This window comes from Acanthamoeba castellanii (assembly GCF_000313135.1).
Source record: "Acanthamoeba castellanii str. Neff unplaced genomic scaffold scf7180000084729, whole genome shotgun sequence".
Classification (NCBI taxonomy): domain Eukaryota; phylum Discosea; order Longamoebia; family Acanthamoebidae; genus Acanthamoeba; species Acanthamoeba castellanii.
Genome location: NW_004457390.1, coordinates 184,323 through 208,082, shown reverse-complemented (window position 1 = coordinate 208,082; position 23,760 = coordinate 184,323). Strand labels below are relative to the sequence as shown.

Sequence of the window (23,760 nt, the reverse complement as noted above, 5' to 3'; positions counted from 1 at the left end):
CCTTGCGCCCCATGGCCGACTGCATCATCGCCGCGGAGAGCCCGAAGTCGGCGATCTTGGCCAACACCGGCGCATCGTCGTCCATCGACACCAGCTGCAATCACGAGAGCACCGTCAGACACCATCGCACACGCACACGCACACGCACCACCGCACACACGCACCACACACACACACACACACACGCACACACACGCACACGCACACGCACGAACTGAGACGAGACAGTGAAGCAGAAGGGAGATGTACGAGGACGTTGGGCGATTTGAGGTCGCGGTGGACGATGGGTGGTGAGCAGCTGTGGAGGAAGGCCACGCCCTTGGCGATGTCCTTGGCGAGCCGGAGGCGCAGCGACCAGTCGATCACGCTCTCCTCGTTCTGCAGCAGCTCCAACAGCCTGCGTGACACGATTCATTAGTGATGGCGTGAAAGGAGCACACAACGCGAGCTCACCGACGACGACGCATGCGACACACGACACGACACGACACGACACGACACGACACGACACGACACGACACGACACGACACGACACGACACGACACGACACGACACATACGGCACAACACACACGACACATGGGTGGAGGGTTGAAGACGCACGTTCCGCCGCTGACAAACTCGGTGACGATGCAGTAGGAGGGCTTGGTGCAGAACCCGGTCATCGTGATGATGTTGGGGTGCTTCAGGCCGCTGTGTGATTTCACGCACAACGTCGTATAACCCAACATATCAGATATCCTGCAGACGTCTTGCGTTGCGTTGCGTTGCGTTGCGTTGCGTTGCGTTGCGTTGCGTTGCGTTGCGTTGCGTTGCGTTGCGTTGCGTTGCGTTGCGTTGCGTTGCGTTGCGTTGGGGTACCTCATCAGGAAGACTTCGTTCCTGAATTCGTCGAAGGCCTTCAGCAGTCGGTTCTCCCGGATCTTCTCGTCGTTGAACTTGAGCCGCTTGATCGCCACCTGATGAATGCAGTCGGCAGTTACCACCCCGCGCGTGCGTGTGCGGTGGGTGTGTGCGACGATGTGCGGTGGTGCGTGTGCGGTGGTGCATGCATTACCTCTTCGTTGTTGTAGATCCCCTTGTAGACCACCGAGAAGGAGCCCTCGCCGATCTTCTCCTTGATGTCCAGGCTGGCGTAGTTGATTTTGCTGTGAAGCAGTCGACACAAGTACGCGTGAGCTCATGGTCGGCTGTCACGAGGCACATCAGCGGGCACGTACTTTTGGGCGAGGTCGGTGAGGGCGATGTCGGGCACGAGGTGGTCGTAGCGGACTGCGATGACCGGCGAACAGTAGGCGTGGCTCTCCCCGCGCATCACAGCCAAGCTGAAAGTACCAACGCACAGCACGCACAGCACACGGTTGAGTGTAAGGAAACGACACCCACACACACAGGGGAGGGGACGAGCCAAAAAAACGGAGGTTCTGAGCTGTACCGGCACTCCTCGAGATCGAACATGCGTGGCCGCTTCTTGCCCCACTCGAGGCAGTGCACGCACGGCACCATCACCTTGGTCTACGCACGCACATCAAAAAAGTTTGTCAGCTTTTTTCCCCCTCCCTGGCTAGAGCCAGTGGTGGGTACTTACCTTGAGGTTGTACCAGTCCGCCACCAGCGAGTCGGCGCACCCCACGGCGAGCGAGAACAGCGACCGGTTGGTGTTGCCCGCGTTGAGCCTGTCCACGACAGACGCAATATATTAATATCGAATAAATCAAATAATTGAAATACATAAAATACAATAAAATGAAAGAAAATGCGGCGTACTTGTCCCGGCTGGTCCGCAGAGAGATCTTGATGACCTTCGACCTCTCGGACCACTCTAACGCGATCTTGTCGTTGTCCACCACCGCCACCATGCCATACCTTAAAAAGAAGAAGATGAAGTCAGCTGTGTGTCGTGTCGTTGGTCGTGTCGTTGGTCGTGTGCGTGTGCGTGTGCGGTGGTGCGTGTCGAGGAGGCGTACCGCCAGTAACAGGTGGCCTGGAGGTCGAGGGAGAGGAGGCGGACCATGATCTTGGCGAAGAAGCCCTTGGGAATGAAATCGAACTGGTAGTTGCGCCCGAACTCGATGCACTCGGGCATGTCCCCGGGCTGCTTGCGCATGGGCCACAGCGACTGCAGGTCGTCGGGCGGATTGTCCGGCAGCAGCGACGGCAGCAAGCTGAACTTCTCCGACGTGTCCTGGAAACACACCACACGCGCAATCGCACACGACACGACACACGCACACACACGAACCACCGCACACGCACACACGAACACGACACACGTGCACAACGTCAGGCGGTGAAGTGAATGTGGAGGATGATGAAGAATGCGGGGAATGTGCGCACCTTGAGGTTGAGGGTGATGGCGATGTCGAATTGGTGGAGCAGCTGGAGGAGGAACGGGTGCAGCTCCGGCGGGAAGGAGGGCGGGCGCCAGATCTGGGCGAGGTTGGAGTGGGGCAGGATGCCGTTCTTGGAGAAGGACTGCTTGGTCGTGAACACCGTGGCCATCACCTTGGTGAGCCATTGCGGGTCCAGCACCACAATGTTACGCAGCTTCTCATCGTTTCTGAAATGCACCTGCAAAAATTACAAAAGCAAAAGCCATTAATACAAACTATGAATAATAACAATAATAAGAATAAATAATTGAGATGATAATAAATGAGAATTATAAGCATAAAAGAAAAGAAAAAACATCGAAGACGTACGAGGGAGCCCAAGTTGTGCAGGAGCTGAGTGGCAGCGTAGAGGTCGCTGCTCTTGGCGCGCTTGTCTTCCTCTTTTCGCCGGCGCCCCTTCAGTTTCTTCTTCGTGTCGGAGACCGGCGGCGGCAGCTCCGAATCCCCTGCTCGCACCAGTTGATGATAAGATTACAGCAGCCACCGCCAACCACACGTGACGCTGGTGGTGATAATGATGAAGGTGATGAGGTGGTGGTGATGGTGGGTACCAAGGTCGTCGTCGACGCCGCAGCGCTTGGCGAGCTCGCGGAACTCCTCCCAGGAGAGGACGGGCGGCACTCGCTTGGCTCGCTCGGCGATGAGCGCACGCTCGAGGGCCATGTAGGACTTGGGCATCCGCTCGCCCATGTGCTCCTGCGAGCCCACCACCTCCTCGATGGCCTCCTGGACCGCGCCGAGGCCCTTGCCCACCGAGCACGATACGAACTTGACCGTCTTGATGTTGGGGAAGCGCGCCGAGTACTTCTCCGTCAGCTCCAGCGCCATGGCCTCGACCTGTTCTTCGGCGCATTGGTCCAGGTGGGTGCCCACGATCATAACCGGCGCATCGGGCGCGCGGGCCACGATCGATTGAAGCCAGTGCTCCATGTAGGCCGCGTTGAGTCCCTTGGAGAGATTGAAGATGACCAGGTACAGCGATCGCTCCGACAAGAAGAACTCATGGGTCGTGTAGTAGATCTCTTGCCCTGCACAGCACAAATGCATTAAAGAAAATATATAAATAATACTATATGTAAAATTATATAAATTATATTCTCTATTTATATCAATATATATCATAATAATGATTGGAATGTACCGGCAAAGTCCCACAGGGTGAGGGTGACGTCCTTGGGCTCGTTGTAGTCTTCGATGAGGCTGCCGGAGTTGCTGAGGCCCGGCTGAAGAGCGCTGGAGCTGGTGGGCGCACTCTCTGCACTCGCCGAGTGCGGAAGCGGCGGGAGAGACTCGACATCGACCTGCTCCGACGACGAACTGAGCGTGCCCGTACGCGTTCGCCTCACCTTCATCTTCAGCGTCCACTCCTCGATATCTATCGTTACAATCAATTATGAGCTCTCGGTCGACTTCACCAACCACGCGGCGATTGGGAGGGGGAAGGGTGGTACGTACCGATGCCGTCGGTGGACAGCGGAGCTGCGGCGGCCAGCGGGTTGCCGGCGCCGCGACGCAGCGTAAGCGGGGCGAGCACCTTGATCTGCCCCATTACCCTGCGGTCGCAGTCACAGTGAGGCCGGGTGTGAGTGGAGACAGAATGTGGGTGGGGTGGCATTCACCTCTCCTTCCGTCCCACGTCCTTGTCCCGATTGGCGAGGCACTTCACCAGCGTCGTTTTCCTGTTGGTCAAGCAAGTCGATGATCATGGTTAGCCTTAAACTGACACAAGGAGCATGTTGCAATGAAATTGAGGCAATTACCCTGCGTTTTCTTGGCCAACGAACCTGCCAACCAACACGGCCTCGTCAGCACGCACACGCACGCACGCACGCACGCACGCACGCACGCACGCACGCACGCACACACACACACGCACACACGCACTCCCACACGCACGACACACGTGTAATAAACGTGTACATGAGCTTCATGCGGTAGAGTCGTTCGTGGCCCTGGTAGAGCTTGCTAGGAAGCGGAGCACGTGAGCAGAGCCCATGGCCACGATTTCCTTCGGCGGCGACACCAGATGCCTGTTTTCGTCCAGCTTGAGCTGCATAGCCGAAAATTAATAAATAAATATCAGTTGCTTACTTCGTGTGTCGTGAGTGTCGTGTCGTGTCGTGTCGTGTCGGGCCTGGCGTGTGTCGTGTTGGCTTACCGTTTGCAGCTGCGAAAGCATGCCGAGCTGTGGGGGAAGCTCCTCCAGGTCGTTGTGGCGCACGTCGAGAGCCGTCAGGTTCTTGAGGTAGACGATCTCCTCGCATATGGTCTTCAATTCGTTGCTGAGACGCAACGACAAGAGGCAGTGAGTCACAAATTGTCCATGTGAACCATAACTCTACGGCACGGAGGCGGTGGGTCGGTACTGCGCCAGCTGAAGGGAGCGCAACGCGGTGAGTTGCCTCACGTGCGGGGAGAGCTCCGTCAGCGCGTTGTGGCCCAGCTTGAGGATGAGCAGCTGCGACAGGCCCCAGAACTGATTCGGGATCACTGCACAGCGCGCGCGCCAAACCTCGTTGAGCCAAAAATGTTTGAAGCTCGCACCCACATACCTAAAGTTTACCTTTGATTCGGTTGTGCGAGAGGTCGAGGATCTGTAGGTTGGTGAGGGACGTGAAGTTGACGTTGCCCAGCGCCTTGGTCACATACGAGAAATTCATCGACGGCAGGACGGAGAGGCCGACCGCGCGCAGGTTCAGCCGACAGCTGTAGCCCATATAGAGTGAGAATTTGGAGAATGCCAACCAAAAACGCGGTCACAGCCCGGCCGGGCGGTCTGGTGGTGGACGTACAGCGAGCTGCCCAGGGCGAACATCTCGAGCGGGAGCGTGCGGAGGTCCGGATTGTTGTCGAGGTTGAAGATATGCAATCGCTTCAACTTCGCCAGGCCCAGGTGGCTGTTGCTCTCGTCCTGCCCGATGACCATGCAATCGTCACAACCGTGTGCGTTGTGTGTGTGTGTGTGTGTGTGTGTGTGGTGTGTGGTGCGTGCGCGCGTCAATGAAGGTAGGTACCTTGTTGCCGCCGGTGGCCCCCTCGATGATCTTGGTGGGGAAGGACTTGAGCTTGTTGTTGCCCAGGTCGAGCTCGAGGAGGTTGGTGAGCTGGAACAGCGAGAAGGGGATCTCGGTGAGCCCGTTGTCGGCGAGGCTGAGGAACTCGAGGTTGACCAGCGGCGACAGCGTGCGTTCGGGGAACTTGGTGAATCGGTTATGCGACAGATTGAGGCGGCGCAGGTGCGTCGAGAGCTCGCACTTGCGGCCGAACGACGAAGGCATCAATTGGTGGTCCTGTCATCACCATCACCACCGTCATCGTCATCGTCATCGAACTGTGAGCAATCTATTCGTTTTCCTTACACGCGAGGCGTGTGTGGTGCAGTGCGCGGTGTGTGCGGTGTGCGTGTGCGGTGTATTCGGTATGCGCGTGTCGTGTGTGGTGGGGATGAAAGGGGGACAAACCAATTTGTTGTGGGACAAGTCGAGCTCGGTGAGGTTCTCGAGAGCGGACATCTGGAAGGGCAACGCAGTGGCGATTTGGTTGTGTTGCAACCGAAGGATCTGCGACACGGGCGGTGCGTGTGCGTGTTTCGTGTGCGTGTGCGTGTGCGTGTGCGTGTGCGTGTGCGTGTGCGTGTGCGTGTGCGTGTGCGGTGGTACGTGTGCGTGTGCGTGGTAAGCTTGGCCACTGATGGCGGAAGAATGAATGCGCAGGAGGTCGCACCTGGAGCTTCTTCAGGAAGGGGAGCGAGACGGCGAGGTGATAGGAGATGGACATGAGCCTGTTCTGGGACAGGTCCAGGGTCTCGAGCTTCTGGAGCTGCCCCAGGAAGACCGGGAACGTGGAAAGCTGATTGTTGGACAGGTGCAGCTTCACCAGCCGGTCCAGCAGACCCACCTCGTAGGGCAGCACGTGCAGGCCTCGGCTGCTGAGCTTGAGGGTGCTGTAGTCCGTGGTCTGCTGCACACTGCGGATGATCCGCATCGCGTTAAGCGTGGAATCGTGCCCAATCCATCTGAACGTTTTTGAATCGTGTGTCGTGTTGTGTGCGCGTGTGTGTGCGTGTGCGGTGGCGCGAATCGTGAGTCCCATTAGCTACGTGGATCAGGAAAAGAAAGAAAAGGTGGTGCGAAGTACCGCATGAAGTAGGTGGCCCAGAACTTGATTTCGGTGGCGCGTGGCACGTGCAATACGCGCGACGTCGTGGGCGGGACGATGCGCAAGTGGTCCTTGCTCTGGGAGGACATGATCAGCGAGTCGCGCACCGTCGCGTGCCCACCACCAACCGTCGCCGGGTCGCCCGCGGCCACGGTGCTGGCGCGCGGCCGGCTGGGCGCGCCGCCGCGTGGCGACGACAGCGAGTCGGTGGTGCCATCGCTCAGCGCGGCCTCGCCCAGCGGGTTGGTGGCCGCGGTAGAGCACGACGAGCCCAGCGAGGTGGTGACGAGGAACGACGACTGCTTGCTAAGCGGTTTGAAGGCGGCGGCCGACACGACCGTGGCGGGGGCCAGGCCGCCGGGCGCGTTGGCAGGCGGCGGCGAGTAGAGAAAATTGGAGAAGAGTTCCTCGTTCTCGGTGGCGAAGGCCCAAATGCTGGCGGTCTTCTCGGCCACCAGCGACGCTCTCAGCTTCTCCGAATCGCTCAGAAACGTCGTGAAGCGACCTGCGCACAAATAATGCGATGAGTGCGTGTGCGGTGATGCGTGTGTCGTATGTGTGCCATGCGTGTGTCGTCGTGTGTCGTGTGTCGTGTCGTGTGTACCGTTGTAGACTGAGTCGATGAGGAAGAGGAGGAAGGAGTCGTTGAATTGGAACTGGTGCGGCGAGTAGTCCCACAGCTGAAACACGCAGTCCAGGAACATCAAGAACACGCCGGACAGCGACTCGTCGGCGTGCTTCTTGGTTCTGTTCTGTCCGAACTTGTGACCTGCGCACAAACACCATCAGCGTTATGTGTGCGCTGTGCACGATGTGTGCGCGTTGTGTGCACGATGTGTGCGCGTTGTGTGCACTTTATGTGCACGATGTGTGCGCCTCTACGCACCGAAGGCGATCCACTCCTTTTCGATGAGGGCGGCGAAGCCGTGCATGGTCCGGTAGTAGGGATCCACGCAGATTTGGACCAGTGACACGATCGTCGACACCGCGTCGCGGCCGTTAAAGTTTTGCACCACTACCGACTCACCTGCACCCCCATCATTAGCTGCGTGCTTGCGTGCGTGCGCGCGTGCGGAGAGAAGGGACTCGAGGGCCGGCCGGCGCACCTTTCTCGAGGATGTTGACCACCTTCTCCACCATCTCGAGCGTTTTGCTGATCTGGTAGACCCAGTTCACCTTCTTTTCGATTCGCACAGGTCCCCGCTTCTGTGCAGCTGCAGTACACACACGACACGACACACGAGAGATTGAGCACTAAGCCAGCAGAGCGAAGCTTAGCTAGGTCCGTACTATCATTGTCGACGGACGCGAGGGAGATGGTGGAGCTGGAGGAGCTCATGAGCCCGTCCGACCTGGTCGACCCATCCCCCTGCGCGCCGCCGCCGCCGGCGTTGCCCGCCGTCGCCTCCTTGGCGCCGCCGTCGTCGTAGTCCAGCAGGGCGTAGCCGCTCTTGGTCGTATACAGCACCTCGCGCAGCTTCACGAGGCTGGCCTTGACGTGCTCGCGGTCGGGAATGTCGGCGAAGTGCTGAATGAAGGTGGCCTCGTCGTCATCGCCGCCACTGCCGCCGGCGCCGGCCCGGTCGGTCGTGGGAGGCGACAGGGTGGCCTTGCGGGTGCCGCCTATGGAGGAGGACAGCGGCGGGGTGATACGCCGCAGGCCGGCCAGCGTCACCTTCTGTATGGTGATCACCTGGTTGCCGGTTGTCGACAGCGAATTGGACAGCGGGTTCTTCTTGCGTCGGTCGCAGTTCATCACCCACACTCCTGACTCGGGCTTCTTTCCGCCTGATTGTGTGCATATCGCGTGTGTCGTGTGTGTGTGTGTGTGTGTGTGTGTGTGTGTGTGTGTGTGTGTGTGTGTGTGTGATCGTGTGATCGTGTGATCGTGTGAGTGAAGTGTCGCCACACATCGCTGTATGGTCTGTGACGTTACCTCGATTCTTTCGAGTGGCTGTGCCGGGATTCAATCGCCACAGGTGCTCCAAAATGGGGTCCTGCAGGAGTATGGGTGAGAAGCTGAGAACAAACTCAAGCAGGAAAGAAAGAAGAGAAACAAAGAAAAGAGAGAAACAAAGCGATAAAGCGATAAAGCAGACCTCGTGTTGTGAATCGGGCGACTGGGGATCATAGCTGCGACGAAGGAGCGCCGCCTTGGACGACGGATGATGCCAGCACAGCGCAATAGTACGTCCTACGCCGCGGCCACGACACGAGTCAATGCCGAAAGAAAATATCGAAACTTCAACTTGACAAGAGATACCCTTGTGGTGCAGGGGCGCGGTGTTGATGAGGTCATCGTCCTTGATCGAGCTCGGCACCACGAACATCTTGGGGTAGCTGACGCAGAGCTTGTAGTTCTGCCAATTGAAGGGAAAGAAAGAGAGGTTGAGTGGTGGCATGGGCGCGACGACTTCGGGTGAATTGGGCAATGACACGCACCTTGTTGATGCTGGTGATACGCCAGTCCGAGTGCAAGGCTCCCTGCCTCATGAACTCCTGGTGTATAAAAATCAGAGCGTCAGTCGATCAAGCTAGACCAGGTGTTTGGCCTGATGGTGGGCAAGAGCAGCTCACGTTGTGGAGATCGTAGACGCCCAAGGCCGGTGCCGGTTGCTCGCCGCTCTTGAAGGCAAACAATGACGTGACCTTCGGTGGGAATATGTTTTGCTTGATCCACTTCTTTGTCTATAGTGTTGGATATTGGGTGTTGCATCTTGGTGAGAAGTCGACCGTATTATAGAGAGGCTGTGTGTGCGTGTGTACGTGTGTGTGTGTGTGTGTGTGTGTGTGTGGTGTGTGGTGTGTGTGTGTGTGCGTGTGCGTGGTACGCGCGCGTGCGGTGGTGCGTGCGAACGGAACCTGTGTGAGGCCTTCGGTTGTCGTGAAGGTGATGTACACGGTGCGCAAGTCCTTGCAGAGCAGATACAGCAACCCGCCCTACATGTCTCACACAAAGTTAGAAAAATGAGTGCGAGTGCGAGGAGCAAGACGGTGCACCTCGATTCGCCCCTTTGTCTCGACTTTCTGGTTGAGAATGAGCGCCAGCGGGAGGTCCATGATGCGACCAGCTTCCTGCAACGTCCATGCGATAAGCTGATGTGCGGCAGACAAGACGGCAAAGCGTTAAGAGGGCATAGTGCGCGTACCTTGCTGTAGAAGGAGAGGCGGAAGTTGGTGATGTGGAGGTTGCCCAGTTGCCCGACGCGCGCCTGAATCGATCACCGCAATGTGAGTAAATAATAAACAATAATGAACAATTAACAAATAATAAATAATAAAAGTATGCGTACCTGGTTGAGGCCCACCACCACGCCCTCGTGCACCACGACCAGGCTCTCGCCAGGCAGCAGCTCGGTCTGTTGAGTCGATGCAGACCCGTCGGCCTCCTTGCCATGTTGCTGGCACAACAATTGATAATATTTACTGATAAATAAAATATTCAATTGATAATACGTATACTGATGAATAAAATACAATAAAAAGAATAATAGACAAATAAATGGAATGATGAAAAAGAAAGGAAGAGCCTAAACTGGGATAGCGTGGAGTGTCGCCGCCCGAAGGAGGCAGGGAGAGTCCTCCAGGGTCTGTGAGGCCTGGTGGAAGCTGGACCACCCCCGGTACTTGGCCAGGACCAGGTCACCACCACCGCGCTGTTTCTTGGCGCTGCTATTGCCAGCACTTCCTCCAATATCGAACATATATAAGGTCACAGATATTATGTAAAAAAGAAAAATGATAAAGAAAATATATGTGTGTGTGGCGGCAGCGAGCCAAGCCAAAGTGATATATGAAAAGTGTTGAATAAACAAACGCTAAAAACAAACAAAAGAATGACACAATCTCCGCTGGTCATCGTTGCTCGGCGCACCCCGATTAGGATATGCGTTGCCATTTGAAGGAAAGAGAGAAAGAGAAAGAGAAAACGAAAGAAAGAGAAAGAACGTGGAGGGTGGCGATGCATCACATGTATGTGTTATGTGTTGTGCGTACCTTGCCGTGCGGCAGCACGAAGCCATTGTAGATCCCAGTGGGCGCGGCGCTGAAGCCCAGCCCGCCGCCGGCTCCCCGCGGCGACAGCGGCGGCGACTCGTCGCTCGACGTCCACTTGTCCTTCGTGGCGGCCCGCCACTCCATCATTCGCTCGGCCGCCTTCTTCTCCCTCGACGCCCGCTTGCTGCGCTTCCGCTCGTCGCGCTCTGTCGACAACGGGTCGGACCTGTTGAGCGGAGTCGCGCCGCCGCCGGTCTTCGCCGAGCCGTCGTCCTTGGACCGGCGCAGCGGCTCCTTGCGCACCAGACCCGGCTCGCTGCGGTTCATGGCGGCGGCCTCTGGGCCGTTGCCGGTGTCGTTGTCGTTGGGCGGTGTCGCGGTCGAGGGCTCTTGGATGACCCAAGCCTGCTCGCCAAGTTCGGCGCTGAATCCCTTGGGCAAGGCCAGGTGCAGCGTCCCCGGGCGCCCTTTCCTATCATGAAGGGATCACCAGCACCACCGTGCGTGTGCGATGTGTGGCGTGTGCGGTGCGGTGCGGTGCGGTGGTGAGCTCGTGTCATGACAACGCAAAAGCTCACAAAACGGAAATTGCGATTATTTGGGATAATACTCATAAAATTAAAAGTTAAGTTTATAAAATTAAAAGATGAAAGAGGGGGGGGGTCAGTAAAGAGAGCGAGTTTGGGGTCGTACTTGCGAAAAGGGCGTGGACTGGTTGTGGTCAGCCTCTCCGGACTTACAGACAGAGGTGTGCCGCCAGCCTCCGGTCTGAGTATTGTTGGCGAAGTGATGAAAGGAGTGAAGTCAGTTGGCCGTGCGCGCTCCGTGAGTGGTGTATCGGTCAAGAACTCAGGGCTGGCAACGAAACTGCTCCGCTCGCTTTCCGGTACAAATAAATAACTAAACATAAAATAAAACAAAGAATATAAAATATTATTGGGCTTGCAGGTTTACGTGGCGGGAGGCTCAAGGCCGGGGGCGGTAGCAGAGGCGTGCAGTGCTGCCGGCGTTATGTCAGAAGGAGGCGACAACTTGGCGCGCCACTCCCTCTGCTGGCTCATCCTCCACTCGTCTCCTTTGTTTGATCTTTTGTAAAGCTGAGTTGTGGCTGAACGGTTGGTCAGCGTGATCACAGGCGCAGCAGCTGTTGCTGCTAATTATGGCCAATTATATTTATTTATCAGTTATGTACTCGCCCATTGGGGAGCCAGTGGCGTTAGCGGAAAATAAATAATAAATCATTCAATTTACACGGGGGCTGTCGCGACGGTCAGGGCAGGTCGGTGAGGCTCTTCTTGGGCGGGGGGCCGTTGCCGATGACGGTGTGGCCGCCCTTGTGGACCTTCTTCTGGCCCTGCGCCGCCGGGTCGTTCCAGCCCACCTTGCCGCCCGTCTTCTTCCTCTCGGGCTCAGGCGGTGGCTACATCCCCCCCCCCACAAAACCATCAATCAACACCAGATCGTTAAAGAAGAGAACCATCAACAAGAAGAGCTACCTTGGCCAGCTCCTCAAATTTGTTCTTCAGGTTGGAGGCCAGAGCTATGTGCACTGCTACACAAGTCTTGTGGTGTTGGCTGACTGAGAGTGAAGAGAAATTGAAATTGCCTCAGCGTTGCTCTGCAAGAGGTCAACGAGGCTCTGGGTGGTGCGCACCACCAACAAGATGATGGCGGTGATGAGAGATTACATTTTACCACTCCCTCTTGGGCAGGCTTGGCCTTGGGGGGGGGGATCTTACACATTACGGACCCAGCGTTCTGATGGCGGGCTTGGGCGTGCCCTTGCCCTTCTTTGTGACCTTCTTCATCGCCAGGCCCTCCTTCGTCTTCGTTCGTCCCGCCACGCACCGCGGCCCATTGGCGTGGCGCAATCGCCCCGGATGCGGATCGCTGATCGTGCCCGAGTCGTCGTCGTTGGCTTCTTCCTCTTCTTTTCCTCCTCCTCCATCTTCTTCTTCAACCGCGTTCCTCATCATCTCTTCGCTCGCCTGCTCGTTCTCCTCCCCGTCGTTCGCCTCCTCTTTGACCTCGGCGGGCAGGCCCGCTGCGGTGGTGTCCCACCGCCCGTGCGCGGCCTCGCGGTCGGCCACCGCCACAGCGTCGTAGACCACGTGGAACACTGGTGATCCGCCTTCGCCGCCTTCGCCGTCAAAGGGCAGGCTGGCCTCTGAGCTGAGACTGTCGTCGGCTTGGCTGCCGTGTTTTCCTTTTCTTCGTCGCTTTCGTAGCCGCTTTCGTTTGCCCGAGCCGGAGCTACTGATATCATTCTCGGCCGAACTCGTCATCGTCGTCTCCGTCGAGGTGCTCGTTGGCGTCGGCGTCGTCGTTGGCGTTGGCGTCGGTGTTGCCATGGTCTGCCCCTCCTCGTCTCTTCTATTCAGCAGAGGGTCTTCGTCTTGGCCTGGTGGTGGTAGTGGCGCCAAAATGAGTTGCTGTCCGTGCATCGACTCGCCGGCGGGTCCTACTGCTGCGCCCGGAGTCGTTGTGGGCCAGGCTGACCGCAGGCCCGACAAGCTTCCGCGGACGATAGACCACCAGCTTTCGCCCTTGGTGCCTGTCGCGCCGCGACTTCTCGACTGCGCTGCCCGCTTCTCCTTCTCCTCCTTCGCTTTTCTCTGTTCGCCTTCTTCTTTTTCTTCTTCGCCGATGTCGACGACAACGGTCTGTCCTCCGTCGCCGATTGGGACCTTCTGTCGGTGCGGCGACGCCGGCGGCGACGCTGCGACCGGTAGCACGGTCCGCCCTGATGGTCGGGCCGCCGACGTGTCGACCGTTGACGCTCGCACGCTGGTCGATGACGACGATGCGGGCACGACCGCCGTGATCACCGCTTCCTCAGCCTCATCCTCCATTCCACTGCTGCCGTTCTCCTCTCGCTTCCGTCGTTTGGCCCACCTCTTCTTCGTCGTCTTGCCTTCGCCCTCCTCTTCTTCGTCGTTGTCGTCACGCTCTCGGTCTCGCTGCTTGCTGGCGTTGGCTTCGAAGACGGGATCGAAATCCGGCTGAAGCCGTGGCGACAGGACCCAGATGTCGATATCTGAATCACCCTCGTAGCCTACGGCCTTCTTGCTCCCTCGCTCCTCCTCCTCCGCCTCGTTCTCGTCATCGTCCTCCGCCCGGGACTGTGGCGAACTCGGTACCAAGAGTACTGCGCAGGACTGGTCACGCTCTCCGTCGCCGCCCCGGCCCGCCGTCGCTTTCTTTACCTTTTTCGTTTCTCGGCGTCGTTCTTCGCCCTTCCGCTTCCTCTTCTCGGTCCATCGCGCCACCTTGAGCTCCATGCCCGGCGTCTCCCCGCTGCCCTCGCCCTCGCCCTCGTCGAGGTCTGCCATCGCAACCTCTCGAGTGGTGGTCGAGCGCGGCGGCGAAAGCCCTGGGCTAGGTCGTCTGGCGGCGCCCGAGGTGGGCATGCGATCGTCGGCCTCCTGTGCCACCAGCTCCTTCAGCATTTCGTCGTCGCTGCTGACCGGGGCCGAGTTCAGACTCAGCGGCGAAGGCGGGGTGAGGTCGCTGCCCAGGCTGGAGTCGTCCCTCGCGGCCTCCTCCCTCTCTTCTGCTTCTTCGACCTCCATCACACCGGTGTGTGCTTCAACGCCGCCGCGCTCGATGGGCAGCTGCGTGTTGTCGTCGTCGCCGTCCTCGTCTTCATTCTTTGAGTCCATTCTCGTTTCGTTCTTGTTTGTCTCTTCGCCGACGACGTACACTTCCACCTCGCCGCCGCATGATGGCGGAGCCTCTCCTTCATCGCTGGAGCCTGACTTGACCGAAGCATCACCGGCCGACGACTGAGTGGTGGTGGTAGTGGCAGCAGCCGCTTCAGCCTCGTCCTTGGGTCCCTCGGCCTGCTCGGGCTCGTCGGTCACGGGTTCCTGCTCGCAGGCGATGCGAGCAATGAGATCCTTGATCTCCCTTCGCTTTTGGGTAATCGTCTCGTTGTCGAACCAGCTGCGGTTGAGCTGTACAATTAAGACCAGTGACCACCACACAATTAGCATCAGGCGAACACACACGACACACACGACACACACACTTCACATGACACTACACAACGAGGCAGAGGCCACAGTACCGTAACCTTCAGGTCCTCCTTGGTGTAGAGAGTGGGCGGGTTCCTGCAGAAGCCCTCCACGTATTGGAGCAGAAACACGCCACAATCCGAGCCGTTCTGTTGCTCCGGCAGCTGTGCAGCCAAACACCCGACAGAATCGATTGTGCTGACGTTAGTGAGCCATTCGAGAGAGAAACCAAAGGGAAAAGGAGGGAGGCAAGTAGTAGTAGCAGTCGTACATTGGGGATGAAACCCAACAGCGAGTCCTTGGTGACTTTGATACTGGGCCTGCTATCGTCCGCATTCCACGCCACGCCAAGATAGCTATAATCACCCGAATTCATACATACCAAACATATGTGAGCCACAAGCCTTTGGATCGTCTCGTCTCAAAGAGACAAAAGAAATGAGCTGAGGACAACAAACGTACGCTCGCAGCTTGTTGAACACGTGGCCGGCCGTCGAGTGGAGCGAGCACATGTGGACCATGACTGGCCACTCCTCCTTTGGCAGCTTGTCCATCGCCCCGGGCGTTTGCGCGTGTACGATGGAGCCCGGATTGCAGATCGCCACCACGTTCCAGTGGAACCTTGGGTTCGATAAAGCATTAGCCACAATACATGGGTGTGTGCGCCGTGTGCCGTGTGCACCGTGTGCCGTGTATAGCGGGCGTGTACCCGTCGTTGATGGGCACGAAGAGGAATCGCTTCTTAAATATGTCGACGTTGCGGGTCCACGAGAGGAGATTCTTCATTTGGTCCTCGCTCTTAAGGGACTGCAGCTTGGGCCAGAAGAAGGTGTTGAAGAAGTAGAACTGATCCCTCTGCGGCGCGTTGTCGGGGAAGAGGGCCTCCTCGTAGAGGTACTTGAGGTAGAACTCGATGATGTTGTCGTTCAGCAGCTGTTCGGGCTCAAGTCGCTCGACGTCCGCCTGCGTGAGAGTGACCACATCTCTGCAAACACACAATTCACGTAAGTTTAGTACTGTGTGTGTGTGTCGTGTGTGTCGTGTGTGTCGTGTGTTGTCGTTGGTCGTGTCGTGTGTCGTGTGTGTACCTTGAGCGACCTGGCGGGTAGGTGATGATCTTCTTTGTCGATATGAATCGGCTGCAGGAAGAGTGAGTGTCAGCATAGTAGTCAAGTGGCGGAGACTGGAAGGTGACGAACCGAGTCGTGGTGGGCTTGCGTGACATGGAGCGTGTGGTATAGCGTTTAATGGAGGCGATTGATGACGGAACCGTCTGTCGATCCAAGGCTCCGATGTTGAATTCCGCATAAGTGGCCTCGCTGCGTAGACCAGCGTTAGCAGTTTGGGACACCAGTTAGCTAATAAGCGCTAAGTCTTGAGGGCGGACGTACGTGATGGATGCCGTTTTGATGCTGGCTTCCGCGAGAATTGTCTTCACCTTGTGCCACTCCTCTCGCCATTCGTTCCCGTTGGAGCAGTAGATGTGGATGTAGTGCCGACTACCATCTGATGGACAGTCGCCGCATTGTAAGCTATCAAACACCACAGGCATCTAACAAGTGTCTACGTTGTGCGGCCGTGGATGCTATATACCTCTGTTTTGTGGGTCGTAGTAGTAGGAATCGATTTGACTCAGAATTGTCCGTGTCCTCACGGCAACCAGCCCAGTCGACGTCAACTCCTGGCACCGAGCGTGAGCGAGATCTCGGAGAGCCAGCGAAAGGGAGAGAGAGATGAATGTTGACGGTACCGCAACACGGGCTAGGTCGGTGTAGGGGATATGGAACTCTCTGTCCTCGGTGGCTTTTGGCGCTGCCCGCGCGAGAGGCTGACACTCTTTTCGTTTTGCGTTTCGTTGTTTCGGTTCATCGGGTGCGTAGTCGCCGTCGCCGTCGTCAAAAGCATAGGGGTCGCCGTCGTCGTCGGCGGTGAGCTGCTTCACCGTACGAATGGCCAGCTCAGCCTGCTCCCAGCGGATCTCCCACTGCACGTCGGCGTAGTCCATACGACCAAACACGACGCGCGGCGAGTAGTAGCTCGGCGTATCACCCCGCGCACGCTTTCTTGGCGGGGCGGCACTGGAGGCTTCGGCAAAGGAGTCCTGGCTCATGCTGTCTACACATTGCGACACACACACCACATACACCACGATAGGGTGTTCAGATCAGAGCTCATGCGCGTGAAAGCAACGGCCATTGCAGAAAAGAGAGGAATACCATCATCGTCGATAGTAATCACCACGGGCTTGGGCTTGGGCTTGGGCTTGGGTTCGGGCTTTTGTCTGGTCCTGGGGCGGGAGACCTTTGGTGGATCGGCGGGCGAGAATGTTCTCTTCTGCTCACCCTCCTGCTTCTCCTGTACATCGTACCGGCTCCTAGCCTTGGCCCTCGCACCGGTGACCAGCCTGGTTGTGATCGCTGACATCCACGATTGGCACGCCTACGTGAGCCCGATTGCGTGCGTGCGCGCGCGCTACAGTGAGAGTGAATCGTCGTACCTCCAGTAAATGCATCTTGCAAGTCGTTGTCGGCCATCAGCTTCTTGGTCTTCTCTTGGGCCTCCCTCACCTTCTCGCTCTGGTTCGCCTGGCTCTTCCTCGCTGGCATCTTCTCATTGGAAATGCGCTCTCCCCATTCCGTATGATCCTCCACCGCCTCCCCGCTGATCGTTGAGTTCGCTCCAGTAGTTGTGGATAATTTCGTTGTCCTCCGCCGTCGTCGCCATCGACTTGGCGGTAGTGGTGCGGTGTGTCTCTTCCGTCATTTTCATCTTCTTCCTCCTTTCTTCGTGCCTCTTCGTCCTTTTCCTCCATGTGCGCCTCAGCTCTCGTCTTGTTTGTTATCGCCTCGACCGCCATCGCTGCCGGTATTGTCTTATGGTCGGGGTTCTGCTCTTCTCGTGCCGAGGCCTTCGTCGCCCGCGACCCGCCTCCATTCCAAGCATCGGGGACGGGCTCAAAGAGTAACTCGCGACGCTTGCTGAATGTCTTCGTGCGCTGAGTGCCTGCGTCAAGGTACATGGGCACGAGGATCGAGTATTAGAAGAGGGACCTGGAAGGAGCAGCACAGCCACGCACACTTGTGTGGCAAGCTCGTACCGGACGACTTCTTGTTGGGGCTCTGAAGCAACCCCAGTCTGGGTCCTAGTCTGAACGATTTGGTGGTCTCTTGTGCTGTTGCATGTGGGGGGTGTCGTCGTTACGTTAGACGAGTGCGAGCAAAGCGGTGGAGACCCGTGTGCGTACCGAGTGGCTGCGGCGGCTGAGGAGTCCCCGGCTGAGTGTCCAGCAAACAGATACCATGAGGGCTGTCGTCGTTGCGGTTTGTTCTCCGCTGGGGGCTCTGTTGGTTGTGCACCACCACGCAAGGATTGTTTTTGTAAATTAATATATGTGAATAAATCAAGGTGGATGTCGTACCCCACGCGTGGGTGAACTGTTGGATGCCGACAGCGTCGAGCTGCATCCAAATGGAATTAATGAATGGAAAAGGCAATAAAGATGGCACCAAATGGGAGTCGTACAAGGTCGAACGGAGGGGGGAATTGCGTGGTGAATGTCGGAGGTCTGGGCAAGCGGTGTATTGCGCTTTGTCCATATCTTGTTTCGGAGGCAACGTCTCTAGCTCCCCAGAGGCAGCATGGACCAGATTCCTTTGGCGATGCTTCTTGGCCAATTATTCTTTTAATCTGCTTTTTCTCATCTCAATCTTTTATATTTCCAATTTTTTCCTTGAAATTTATATTTCATATTTCTGCGCTCACTCTTCGATGGCAGCCGAGGTGTGCTGGCCGCAGGCGATGGCGGAGATCTTGTCCTTGCGCGACTGCAGTTTGGTCACCTTGTGCGGTGTCTTCTGATGCGCGCGGTTGCCGACGCCGCACTGTCCCTGATGGTGCGAGAAAGAAGGAAGTGAATGAAAGGTCAGTGAAGGCCTGCTCATTCATCCAGGAGGGCATTGGCGGGAGTACCCGGTCGTTTCGGCCGAAGGACCACACGTCGCCTCCCTTGGTGAGGGCGAGGCAATGCTCGTTGCCGCATTGGAGCTCCTTCACCTCGTTGTTGATGAATTCCTTGCCTTCGGCGTTGAAGAATGGCGCCCTGAGCACAGGGTGAGCCGTGTTGATGTGCTTGCCCTGGTTGTCGGGCACTTGGCCATACATCCCTGCCGATTGCATACGTCAGCCGCGGGGGGCGGCGTGTGCGACGTGCAGTGTATGATGAAGTACGCACCGTTACCCCAGGCCAAAAGGACACCGTAGTTGGTGAGGGCTAGCGTGTGCTCTCCACCGCAGCTCAGCTTGATAATCCGCCCCAGCTTTTCCACGGACTTGGAGTCACGCGTCAGCGGTACGAGCACAGGCGAGTCGGTGTACAGTGTGCTCCCCTTGAGTCCACTGAGATGCACGCTGCCCAGCATGAACACGGCACCATCGTCCAGCAGTATGGCTGCCACGGACAAACGAACGCCGAGGTCAGTTTTGTGTTCTATGTATTGATTCAGCGAGACCAGCGCAATGGTACCTGTATGGGTGTCACCGCAGGAGACGCCCACAGCTTTGTGGCCCCCGCCAGCAATCCCGAGGTCGACCACCACAGGCGAAGGTCGTACCATGCCTGGTCCTCGGGTTTCGTTTGATGCGTCTTGCGTGCCACACTGTCAGCCAGTAGTTGTCCCAGATATGAGAAAGCTGCGCCTTACAGGCGCATGTAATGTACGACCCAACGCTCTAGAGTAGAGTCCCGTACCTGGCCGTAGTTGTTATCGCCGAGCACGAGCACTCTGCCGCGCGAGGTCACCATCGCCACGTGTCCGCTGCCACAGTCGACCTGCGTGATCGTTTCCGCGCCGGCTTTCGAACCTGATCCACCGAATGGCCACCACCATGACGAAGCCGACGCAGCAGGTGTCGCAGTAGCTGACGCTGGCGGAAGTGATAGTGAAGCTATGTCTATACGCTTGACGTTTTTCCAATCTGCGTCACCGGCCTCTTTAGACGAGGCGGGTGGATGCAGCCCGCCTTCGGCATGCGTGCGCGCGTCCCACAGCAAGACGTCGCCTTTGTCCGTGAGCGCCGCGATCAGTCCATTCCTGCGAAATGCGTAAGCCACGTGCAATGAAGCGAGCACGATCACAGTGAAATGGGCTCACCTTCCGCAGGCCACCTGCTGTACGCCTTTGTGCTCGGTCAGCGTCGGTTCCTCTTCGCCGACTCGCCACAAGTACAGCTCGCCCTGCGTGTCATGGTAGGTAAGAGTCGGACTTCAACGATAGCTCGCGTTGGGGGTGAGTACCTTGTTCGTCACGGCGGCTGCAGCCTTGTCGCCGAAAGCCAGGCCCTTGATGCCCTTTCCGCTGAGCTTCGCGGCCAGCCGCGGCACCAGTGAATCGGCCGGGGAAGACCCGGCAGAGGGCACGGTCCCGCCATCTGCGCCCCACACCCACACGTTGCCGCCACTCGCCAGGGGCTTGTCGGTCTCGGCTCTTGGCGAGTGGGAAGCGCTGGTGGTGGCTTGTGGTAGGTGTTCCTCTGCATGCACAACCGACTTGCTGTTGACGGCCATATAAAGCATGAGCGCTCCTGCGCCAGCTACAGCTGCTCCCCCACACCGCCAGTGGGTGTTGCAGCTTCCTGGCCAATCAATCAATAAATAAAAGGTTTATGAGATTAGTACGAGAGAAATCTGCAGCGGAGAGAAGGCGCTACCTCGTGCGGTGGTGGCGTAGAATCGGCCGCTGTGGTGGTACAGGACGGCTGGCGTGCGCAGGCGCTGAGATGTGCCGACACGCGAACGAGCACCTGCTGAAGCACCGCGGGTTGCGGAGAAGGCAAGCCGGCTATTTCGATGCATTCCTCCCTGACTCTTGCAAGGCGCAAATCTAATGGTAGTTGTGGTGCGTTTTTTCTCACTCTGGCAAAGATGCACTCACCTTGCCTTCTTGTCTTGCTATGCTTCCTACGCAGCACCAGCGTAAGCGTTCGTACCCTTTGCCTTGCTCCTCGAAACAGTTTCGAAACGTTTTCAAAGTCGTTTTGAATTCAACTTTGGGCAAGGCCAAAAAAGGGAGACGCACCTGGCTCTCGAACTGGCACCAAGGGCAGTGCAACGAGAGATCGAGATGGCGACGACCGCCCACCGCGAGGTGGCACAGGCCGTGGCCAACTACGACTACGCGGGGCGCTCCGACCGGGAGCTCAGCTTTAAGAAGGGCCAGCGCATCTCGGTCTTCCAGCGCCAGGAGAGCGGGTGGTGGGTGGGCGAGGTCGAGGGCAAGCGTGGCCTCTTCCCTGGGAGCTTCGTTCAAGAGGTACCCGTCGTAGGAGAGGCTACCACCTCGAAGCTTGGGGGAAGTGGTGGAGGAGGCGGGACGTCGTGGAGCGGGAGCGTCAGCGGAGGCGAGGTGTCGACCACCGCCTCGCGAGGCAATCAAAGCTCGCCCCCCTCCGCGCAACGTGCCCCTCCAGCACATGCGACGTGGTCCAAAGGAACACGCGGGGTGCCACCAATCTCAACCACCATGGCGGCGGGGGCGGCATCTACATCGTCGAGTGCTTCAGCCCCTGCGACCAGCCCCCGCACCACTGTGTCGGCGGCCTATAGGCGACGCGGCTACACGGCGGACATCCTGGCTTGCGGCAAAGTGGTCGCCCTGTTCGACTTCACGGGCGACAACGACAAGAAGATCAGCTTCAAGAGAGGAGACACTATCAATGTACTCTCTATCTCTTCTTCTTCTTGCAGCTCGAGTTGAGTTGACCAGGTTGTGTGGTGTCGTCGGGGAGAGCAGGTGCTGCAGAAACTTCAGGAGGAGGGGTGGTGGGAGGGCGAGCTAAACGGACAAGTTGGCCTCTTCCCTTCCAACTACGTCAGGCTGGTGGAGATGAACACAACCCCTGCCTCCGCCGCCAGCAACCCTCCCTCCGCAGCTGCTGCCCACTCTGCTGCTGTTGCTGGCACAATGGCGAAGCCACAGGTACCCCTTCTCTTATGTGAGCTACGACGAACAGCACGTCACATGATGACATCGAACACTGCAATGTTTGTTAGCAGGTTGCTCATGTGGAAGCCGAGACGGCGCCGCTGATGGTGGTCTGTCTGTACGATTTCAAAACGGATGACACCTCCAAGCTGTCCCTCAAGAAAGGTCCACACCCACCTGTGCTCTTCATCAGTAGTCTTGATGGCCACTTACGTTCGTCACAACCAACAGGGGATGAGGTGGAGGTGGTGAAGAAGGCCAGCGAGTCCTGGTGGAAGGGGCGCATGGGCAAGAAGATAGGCTACTTCCCCTCGAGCTACGTCAAGGCCATCGAGCCCACCGGTGGCAGCCGCACCCGCAGCAGCAGCTACCGCCGCGCCGGCTTCCGTCGCTCCTGCTGCTGCAACCGGAGCCGCCCAAGCAGCCGTACACCAACTCCAGCGCGCAGCGTCGCACGGTCCGATCCCCAACAGGGCTGTGCCTGCGCCCCCATCGCGGGCCACACGACAAACCCTCCCCTTCGAAGCCGATAGTATGATCTGCCCCCCAAATGCGGTTGTAAGCACATTGCAATGTCTCACTCTCCTGCCCCTGTACCAGAAGCTTCAGCCATGACTGCCAGCCAGACATGGCTGGTGGCCATGTATCACTACGCAGCCAGGAATGATGACGAGCTCAGGTGCATATCCTCAGTTGCATGTCGTGCTGTTAGTTCTGTCGTGGCTTTGGTGTTGGCCATGCTGTGCGTTGTTAACCAGTCCTTGTGTGCGGTGGTGCGGTTTGTCCAGTTTCACGAAGGGGGATCGGGTGAAGCTGGTCGAGGACCTCTCGGTGAATTGGTACCGAGGCGAGCTGCACGGAAAGGTCGGGCGCGTGCCCAAGAACTATGTCCATCTTGAGGCCGCCGCAACCGCAACCGCAGCAGTAGGACTGGAACAGGTCGTCGCCAACAACAACCAACCACCACCACCCCCACCATCATCACGGCAGTCACGTAAGCCACGTCGTGCCACCAGCCGTGGTCGATAGCTTTTACAGCCAGACGAACGACCTGTTCCTGCAGTACAGCGAGGCCGAGGAGGAGCTCGAGCGAGTGGCGGCCGCCGAGCGCGAGAGGGTGGCGAAGGCCGAGGCCGAGGGGATCGAGCGCCTCCGGGTCGAGAAGGAGCAGGAGGAGCAGGAGGAGCAGGAGCGGGCCAGAGCACTCGAGGCCGTTCGGGAGCGCGCGGCGAGGGAGGCCCGGGAGAAGGAAGAGCGCGAGCGCCTTGAAAAGGAGGCCCGGGACACGGCCGAGCGCGAGCGCGTCGAGCAGGAGGCGCGGGAGAGGGCCGAGCGCGAGCGCGTCGAGAAGGAGGCCCGGGAGAAGCGCGAAGCCGCGGAGAAGGCCGAGAGGGAGCGCGAGCGGATCGAGAAGGAGGCCCGGGAGAACGAAGAGCGCGAGCGCAGGGAGAAGGAGGAGCGCGAGCGGCAACAGCTCACCGCCGATGACCCACGAGCCAAGGAGCGGGAGAGACGAGCGCGCGAGGAAGAGGAGATGCGGCTGCGCGAGAGCGAGTACGCGGCCCAGCAGGAGCAGCGCAGGCGCGAGCCTCCTCATCCTGTGGCCAGCCGCGTCGGCCGCAGTGCGAACCTCAACCGCACCCTGCCGCCGCCCCCCACCACCGCCGGAGGGATCAGCAACAGCAGCCAGCAGCCACGCGCTGCGCCCGTGCCCACCCTCATCCCGTCGACCATTCCGCCGCTCCGCAAGGTCAGCGTCGGCACCGCCGGCGAGGCCGCAGCAACAGCGACGCCGGGCGCGGGCTCATCACTCCCCCCGCCACTGGTCTACTCTCGCCCCACCGCCGGCAGCAGCGGCGCTACGACGTCGGGCGGCGCCTACGTGCAACGTGCGTCGTCGGTGCCGACGATGACGCCACCGTCAAACGTACCACGCAGAGTGGTGCCGGCCGCGCCTGTTACGGTGGTGACTGGGGCGGAGGGTCATCAGGAGCTGCGGCAGGAGGTGGAGGCCCTGCAACAGCAGCAGGCGGCGGGCGATGAGGACGAGAGCCAGCTGGCGACGACGTTCGAGCAGCTCAGGCGGCTGGTGCTCGACGAGAGGCGCGAGAGGCGACGGATGGCCGACAGGCTCGCCGCAGTGGAGGAGCGGCTCGCCAAGCTCGGCGTGTGATGGGAGAAACGACTTTTTTTGTGCCAGAGGCACACACGAGGTGC

General features: G+C 58.5%; 3 protein-coding genes and 1 pseudogene across 3 annotated transcripts; 1 reads left to right on the top strand and 3 right to left on the bottom strand.

The window, feature by feature from the left end:
* Positions 1 to 11,608, bottom strand: part of ACA1_164220 — an 11,963-nt pseudogene extending 355 nt beyond the window's left edge.
* A 209-nt stretch (positions 11,609 to 11,817) lies between these two features.
* Positions 11,818 to 17,169, bottom strand: ACA1_164210 (uncharacterized protein; the record flags this gene model as incomplete). Its single annotated transcript, XM_004337537.1, has 14 exons — positions 11,818 to 11,967; positions 12,044 to 12,126; positions 12,298 to 13,669; positions 13,697 to 14,503; positions 14,617 to 14,727; positions 14,835 to 14,919; positions 15,026 to 15,184; positions 15,273 to 15,548; positions 15,652 to 15,702; positions 15,955 to 16,069; positions 16,157 to 16,244; positions 16,314 to 16,678; positions 16,780 to 16,980; positions 17,061 to 17,169. 14 exons carry the CDS (start codon positions 17,167 to 17,169, stop codon positions 11,818 to 11,820), a joined length of 3,972 nt encoding a protein of 1,323 aa, XP_004337585.1.
* Positions 17,170 to 18,321: 1,152 nt separating this feature from the next.
* ACA1_164200 (regulator of chromosome condensation (RCC1) repeat domain containing protein) lies at positions 18,322 to 20,126 on the bottom strand (the record flags this gene model as incomplete). The annotated part of the gene is made up of 8 exons (XM_004337536.1): positions 18,322 to 18,450; positions 18,533 to 18,726; positions 18,795 to 19,010; positions 19,174 to 19,252; positions 19,311 to 19,423; positions 19,547 to 19,653; positions 19,714 to 19,796; positions 19,857 to 20,126. The coding sequence occupies 8 exons, from the start codon at positions 20,124 to 20,126 to the stop codon at positions 18,322 to 18,324; spliced, it is 1,191 nt and encodes a 396-aa protein (XP_004337584.1).
* A 556-nt stretch (positions 20,127 to 20,682) lies between these two features.
* On the top strand, positions 20,683 to 23,716 carry ACA1_164190 (SH3 domain containing protein; the record flags this gene model as incomplete). The annotated part of the gene is given in 10 exon segments (XM_004337535.1): positions 20,683 to 20,871; positions 20,916 to 21,016; positions 21,029 to 21,112; positions 21,165 to 21,276; positions 21,352 to 21,537; positions 21,615 to 21,708; positions 21,775 to 21,969; positions 22,144 to 22,222; positions 22,332 to 22,431; positions 22,586 to 23,716. The coding sequence occupies 10 exon segments, from the start codon at positions 20,683 to 20,685 to the stop codon at positions 23,714 to 23,716; spliced, it is 2,271 nt and encodes a 756-aa protein (XP_004337583.1).
* Positions 23,717 to 23,760: the final 44 nt, after the last annotated feature.